Source organism: Sinocyclocheilus anshuiensis, unplaced genomic scaffold (assembly GCF_001515605.1).
Source record: "Sinocyclocheilus anshuiensis isolate Anshui unplaced genomic scaffold, SAMN03320099.WGS_v1.1 scaffold715, whole genome shotgun sequence".
Lineage (NCBI taxonomy): Eukaryota > Metazoa > Chordata > Actinopteri > Cypriniformes > Cyprinidae > Sinocyclocheilus > Sinocyclocheilus anshuiensis.
In genome coordinates this window covers 442,391-449,628 of record NW_015551089.1, presented here as the reverse complement: position 1 = coordinate 449,628, position 7,238 = coordinate 442,391, and the positions used below count along the sequence as shown (strand labels likewise).

The window sequence follows — 7,238 nt, the reverse complement described above, 5'->3', positions numbered from 1 at the left end:
TGTGTGTGTGTGTGTGTGTGTGTGTGTGTGTGTGTGTGTGTGTGTGTGTGTGTGTGTGTCTGTGCGCTTTATTTTAATAAATGTATTTTATTTAAAACAAACATACATAAAAATTATTTCAATATTACTGGAGCCCAACAATTACCCCTAAATTGAAAACGTGTTTCTGATAGAGGCATTTCAAACATTGTGAATAAAGCTAGTGGCGTTTCATTAATATGCCGTGGATGCACCTGAAATTCATAACCTATGATTTTATCTGAATGAAAGAATAATAGCTGTGGAAACTGAGGTCTGTGCAGTAGATCGTTGGCATGAATAATGGTTTGATCCACTTTGATAAAATATCTTCCTGAGCTACGCTGAACTTCATGACTGCTTTGACTAACTAGAGCAGAAGAAGTCACTGTGCATCGAGGCAGCCCGTAAGTGCCTGGAACATGCAATACTTATTGATCTTCACTGGAGCTGGAAGCCATGTGAGTGCCCCGGAACGACTGGAAACTGCAATAGAGTCAGTGACACATGCAATCTGAGACACAAGACCGGGAAATGGCTGTCAAAGTAGAGAAAGGCGGCTTGCATGGTGAAAACAGTGCATTTATGGATGGGAATGGCCTGCTATCACTATGTCTTTTCACAGTTGTATCACTTGCATCAACAGGAAAATAAATAAAAGTAATGGGAAGAAAAATGTTTGTGTCCACAAACTAAATGGATATTTCCTTTCGATTTGGCTTACAGCTGCACGCTCTGTGAGTGGACACAAGCAGGGGTGGATATATGAATATAAAAGTGTATTCAAGAGGTTGTTTGTTGTCTCTCTGTTCTTCCTGCATTGTTTTCCACTTAGCCGAGTTTGATAATTCTATGATTTTTTTTTTTTTTTGAGAAAGCCGGTGTTCAGTTCCCCGGTTAATTATGCATACTGCGATGCCTCTCATTAAGGATTTGTGAAAGGACAATGGAGATTAAATCTTGGGCTTTTAGCTACGTTATCAGGCAGAAACAACTGTCAAAGAAAGTAAAGATTTAGAAGAAAAGCATGACTCAAATCTATTTGTCATATGAAGGTCAAAACACTTTGCAGTTTCCTCAGGATATTTCAGCTCATTTGTGGGCTTGTAGATCAAACAGGGAGAAGAAAGCAATGCTGTGATGTACACATTACACAATGCGATGCGCCCTAATAAAAAACTCACAGGGATGGGTTCAGATGATAATACCATGGTACTGAATGATTACTACTGTATATTCATGGTATTCCCTCTGTTATTCAGAACAATTTAATTTATTTGAGCAGTCTTATCATATAGTTTCAAAGCAACTATACAAATATAGATGCATTTATTTAGTATGGTACATGTGCAAAAACAAGGTATTACCATGCATGGTATCTATACAGAAACCACATTAGTATCATGGTATTTCTGCAAATAAAATAATAAATGCCTACCTACAAACATGCATGCATACATACATACAAACAAACAAATAAATGAAAAACCATGAAACCAGAGCAAAATTAATAAATAAATAAATCAGTATTACCATGGCATTTTCCTTATGAAAATTACACTTGTTTGGTAAACCTACTTCGTTTCGAAGCTTTTTTGGGGAGCTTTATGTATATATTTATATGTATATAAGATTTTGCTATGCTACTCACGAACCTACTATGTCCACGAACATGTGCTATTGCCGTGGTACCTGTCACGAATCCGGTCCATGAACTTCCATCCACTTGCCACCAGAGGTTGCCCTCCCATGATATTGACTCTCACACCACACAGACTGTTACACATCACCCTGGACTACATTTCCCATACTCCATTGCACTAATCACAAGCTCACCTGAAACCAATCACACACAGCTGCTACCAATAACACACACTATATAAATCAGTCTCACACCACCATTCAACGCCGAGTATTGTTCAGCATTTATTGCTCACCTAGGGATAGCTACTTTACGGAACCCTTCCAAGTTCATGAGTCTAGCCTTGTTCAGTCTGTTTTCCCGTGTCTTGACCCTAGCCTGTTATCTCGTTCTGTCTGATTTCTGCCTGCCCTGAAGTGTATAGCCTGTCTTGGATTTACCCTTTGCCTTGCTGAAAAGCTTTGCAGATGGATCCGCATGTCTCACGTCTCTGTCGCCCCTTAACAGTACCCTATACTAAAACCATGTTTTTTGTTTGTTTGTTTTTTCAGATTTATTATCATTTTTATTACTATAGTTTTACTACAGATATCACAGTTAAAAATATGGTAAATGAAGCAACACAATTGTAAATGTGTGGTTATTTTGGTTTTACTATAACTACCATGGATATTTTTCTCAAGATAATTCCCAAAAGGACCATCCAAAAACCATGATTTTACCATCCTACTGGGTTCAAAACCATGGCAGTTCATAATTTTAGTACTTCCTAGTTTGTGATGTCTCTCTCTTTCTCTCACTGAATTGTGAATTTCAAACACAATACCTTGTTCATCATGTCCCACGATGGCAGAAGACAAAGAACGAATCACTGCTTGGCTGATACCAGATGGAGCGCCAACTACAGCAACTACAAAACCACAGGACATACCACACAAACTTAAATACCAGTTAAATACCAAAAAACTGCTAAGATTAACAGTAAACAATTATAATATATTACTATATTACTATATGTGACTGGTCACAAAACCAGTCTTAAGTCGCTGGGGTATATTTGTAGCAATAGCCAAAAATACATATATGGGTCAAAATTATTGATTTTTATTTTATGCCAACAATCATTAGGATATTAAGTAAAGATCATGTTCTATTAAGATATTTTGTAAATTTCCTACTGTAAATATATTAAAACTTAATATTTGATTAGTAATATGCATTGCTAAGAACTTAATTTGGACAACTTTAAAGGCGATTTTCTCAATATGTTGCACCCTCAAATTCCAGATTTTCAAATAGTTGTATCTCAGCCAAATATTGTCCTATCCTAACAAATCATACATCAATGGAAAGCTTATTTGTATGATGTATAAATCTCAATTTCGAAAAATGTACCCTTATGACTGGTTTTGTGGTCCAGGGTCACATATAGACCTGCATGCACTATATTAAACACAGCTTACGAAACATTACTTAACGTTAAACATAAAGCCACAGTTAACTAATCTCTGTGGTGAGACCAGAGGAATGCTAACCAGTTCCGAAGTATAAGAGATTCTAAATGGGTTACTCAATAATTCATGAGCTTAATCTAAATGTATGAAATTCTGTGAGGTAATTGTGATTACAGAGCATGGGCTTTTCCTAATGGTTCAGAATGTAAAGTCACTCGCTCGTCGCAGCAGCCTGATCGTGCATGTTCAAGAAAAACTGATCCTCAAGAGAACAAAAGATTTTCTGTATTTGCGTTGATGCGTATGCGGTGGGGTGTATCTGTGTGCGCACGTGTCTATGTGTGTGTGCCGATTTACACATGCGCTGTACTTTCAGAATGGAGGTTATTACTCATGTGCCACTGCTGTGCCCCTCATTATCGCAGCCAACAGAAAAGACTAGCATGCAAATTCCACCCTCCCTGGCACTGATTATTCATCAGAGCCGCCACTCATCTCCCTTTAAAAGGCTTTCATCCTCCACATCGATTAGAATAACAATTTCCACAACCATTTATGTAATTAACAGTATTAACGCCGATCGGCTGTCTCTCCCTGAAAGTGGCAGTCTATGAATGCCGGCACAATGTTATCATTACTTAGCACTCTGAGAACTCCTCTTTGGAGGTGGAGCACCCCTGGAACAAGGCAAGGAGTTCAGACAGCAGTGAGGAATGAATGTGAACCATAAAAAGTCTGGTCAGGTAGACTTTTTTTCCCAAAACATTTACCCATTTGACTGTCTTGTTAAAACAGTCAGCTCAAGTGAAGATTGTCGGCCTCGAGTGGGAAATATTTCCTTTGTGCATGTCACATGCTGACAAAAGAAATCTACGTTGTTTTAGGGAAGAGAGATGTGCTTTGATATGCTCACTGACAGATTTGAAATGGGGTCAGTTGTGCTTTCTAACTATCTTAAAGAGTAAAACCTTTCCACGGTACTGTGTGTCAATATGACACATATTACTACCACAACAATACTACCAAGTCAATGACAAATATAAATGTAAAATATACTATATATATATATATATATATATATATATATAAACTTTAAAAAAAAATGTGATATAGTTGTCAAAAAATGTCAGATTCATATATATGATATACAGTACATTACAGTTAAAAACTTGTATGAAGTTTGATTGTTGAAAGTCTCTCATGCACACCATGGCTCAAAAATACAATAAAATATAAAATAAGGTACTATTGTAAAATATTAGTACAATTTAAAATAATTGTTTTCTATTTTAATATATTTTAAAAGCCATTACTGCAATCTTCAGTCACATGATTCTTCAGAAATCATTCTAATATGCTGATTTGATGTTCAGGAAACATTTCTTATTTGTATCAAGGAAAACAGCCATGCTGTGTAATATTTTTATGGAAACCATGATACTTTTCCAGGATTCTTTGATAAATAGAAAGTTCAGAACAATAATTATTTGAAAATAAAATTATTTTGAACAGTATAAATGTTCAAATACTACTGTTAGTGTTCTACTGTTAGTGTTATCTGTATGCACCAAGGGTCTGAGAGTAACGCAATTTCAATTCTCTGTGTGTATGTGCTGTACATGTGGAAGAATTGACAATAAAGCAGACTTGACTTGACTTGACTTGAAATGTATTTACCTTTTTTTTTTTTTTGCATCTGTGCTCAAAAAAGGTTTTTTTTTTTTTTTTTGGGTGGTAATGATACAATTTAAAATAATTATATTACAGTATTAAGTTGCATCACTTTCTTCGTAAATCTTTTCATTGAGGTTTTGTTTCCTTCAGAACATGATTTCTTTTACTTTATGCCAACGAGAAAGAATGAATTTTAATCAACGTTCAGAAATCAACAATACCTTACCATAGAATATGTGTATTCAAGTCACTGTATGTATGAATTGCATTTTTTTTATGAGTTTTTGAATAAATTAATAGGTCTGGACAAAACAAATCACATCATTGACATTCATGTCATTAACTTGACATAATGATTTTCTTGATCATTCTTCATGCACAATAACTTTGCGAGGAGCTTCATTATGTCAATACATCATTTATTAAATCATGAGTCACAGAGTGATGGGGGCTTACCGAGGAAGACCATCCATGTGTTGTTTGAGAGGGCGAGTAGGACATAAGAGGCGATTCTGAACAAAGCGCTGAGTTTTGCTAATGTCATATCCTTCATACATCTCATCAGCACAGGAAACAGACCCAGCAGACCAAAGCCCTGCCAAAGAGCAGCACAGCAGTTTAGAGCTGGATAACCTGTGCCAAGATGAAAACAACTGCTATCATTTGGTTGAAGTTCAGTCCATTATAACTATTGTATTTAAGTGCCTTGAAAAGAGCGAAAAAGAGTGAAATGGAACAAAACAGATCCATTATTATATGTAATCTGCTATGGATCCATTGTTAGTTATTCTAATTGTTTCACTTTAAGATATATGATCATCTAAAATTGTTAAAATAATGCTAAAATGCTGAAAAAAATCGAAAACACGCTGCATAAAACCCATATCAAACCAAGCATGACCAACCTGAACCAGATGTGAAATGTGCGTAGGAAAATATTCTGCCCTTGTGAAATTCCCAGTCACGTGGATTACTATTGACTGGATTTCCGTGGTGAAAATTTGCAGAACAACAGTGAGATTTTCATTCCTCTGTGAAAAATGCGATTGGCTCTTTTAAGGTGGGACTTTCATTCGTCCATCAAAAATTTGATTGGTTAATTTAGCTGTAAGGTGTGACTACATTCACCATATTTAGGGGGTATTTACACAACACCGTTTTCAACGGAAAACTTTTTTATGCGTTTAGGCATTTTTGGCCGTTCATTTACAGGACAATGGCATTTTGGGGGCCTGAAAATGCTAACTTTTGAAAAACGGGTTTCAAAGTGCAAATTTTTGAAAACGATGCTGTTATCGTCTTCATGTAAACAGCAAACACAGTGCTGAAAACAGTGCTGTCATGCATATGCTTATTACGTGTTAAGTCTATAAGAATGCATATGTGCTCAGGTGCGTAATGTTTCTTTACAAAGTGACATCGCCAACTACTGGCCTGGCATACATAATACAGCATGTAGTTGTTTTTACATTTTAAAATATAGTGTTGTGGTGAGTAGTACGAAACTCGCTGCTACAATGCTAGGGTGTTGTATGTCATTGCCATAGCGTTGCTATGCACTTGCTATAGTGTTCGGAGTGTTTTTAGCATTGCTAGGTGGTTGCTAGGGTATTTGCTATGTGGTTGCCCAAGAGAGATTTGTCTCAGCTCCCTCCTACAGTGTAAATTTATGGGATTTTTTATGCATTTTATCATCCACAAATCCAATCATTTGATTAGTACTAAGATCTATGTATAATTCAAAATGCTTAAAATGATGCTGATGTTGAATAATGTAATATAACAGCTGTGTAATCTTGGAAATAAATAAGCACAGCACTAGAATACACAAGCACTACACAGTTCTGTGGTTCAGCTTGTATGGAAACAAAGCCAATAAATATTTAGATTCTCTCAGACGCATCTAAACCTAACCAGTGCATTTATTAACCTTCAGGGTTTGTGCCTGATGAAACAGTGTCAAAAACAGTAAGGCCTTTTCACTCAGAACTTCTGAGAGCACTTGAAAAAGAACTCACCTTCATCCATATTTGCTTGTGAACACGCGTGAGAGGTGCATGCCGTGACTCATTTGCCCTGCCTGCTCATGCAAACAGGTCTGATTTAATTCTGCCTGCTCATGCAAACAGGTCTGATTTAATTACGCACCCCCCCCACTGCACAGCGAGGGCCCGGTGTCAACAGACATTGCCACAGCCTCTGATTCGCAGCAGAAAACATAATGGGAATGCATAAACATTCCACGGAAAAGGTCAGCGCTCCGTGTTTTTACTTTCATCAACTCATTAGAGCCTGGAGTGTTTAATAATTCCTCACCAACTCCACGCCACCCTAATTACAAGTCAATTCCAGCCCCGCAGCCATTTATAAAAACCACAAGCATGGAGCCGTGCGCTCACTGCAGCCAGACCTGCTAAGATTTTGATGCTACAGATCTTTGGAAGCACACG

The 7,238-nt window shown here is 36.9% G+C and overlaps 1 protein-coding gene across 1 annotated transcript in view; it reads right to left on the bottom strand.

The window, feature by feature from the left end:
- LOC107662648 (proton-coupled folate transporter) overlaps window positions 1-5,313 on the bottom strand; it is a 24,310-nt gene extending 18,997 nt beyond the window's left edge. Inside the window, exons 1-2 of the mRNA XM_016452727.1 lie at window positions 5,245-5,313; window positions 2,487-2,570 (exon numbers count right to left, since the gene is read on the bottom strand). Coding sequence (XP_016308213.1) covers window positions 2,487-2,570; window positions 5,245-5,257 — 97 coding nt within the window. The 5' untranslated portion in view covers window positions 5,258-5,313. The remainder of the gene's footprint in view (window positions 1-2,486; window positions 2,571-5,244) is intronic.
- Window positions 5,314-7,238: the final 1,925 nt, after the last annotated feature.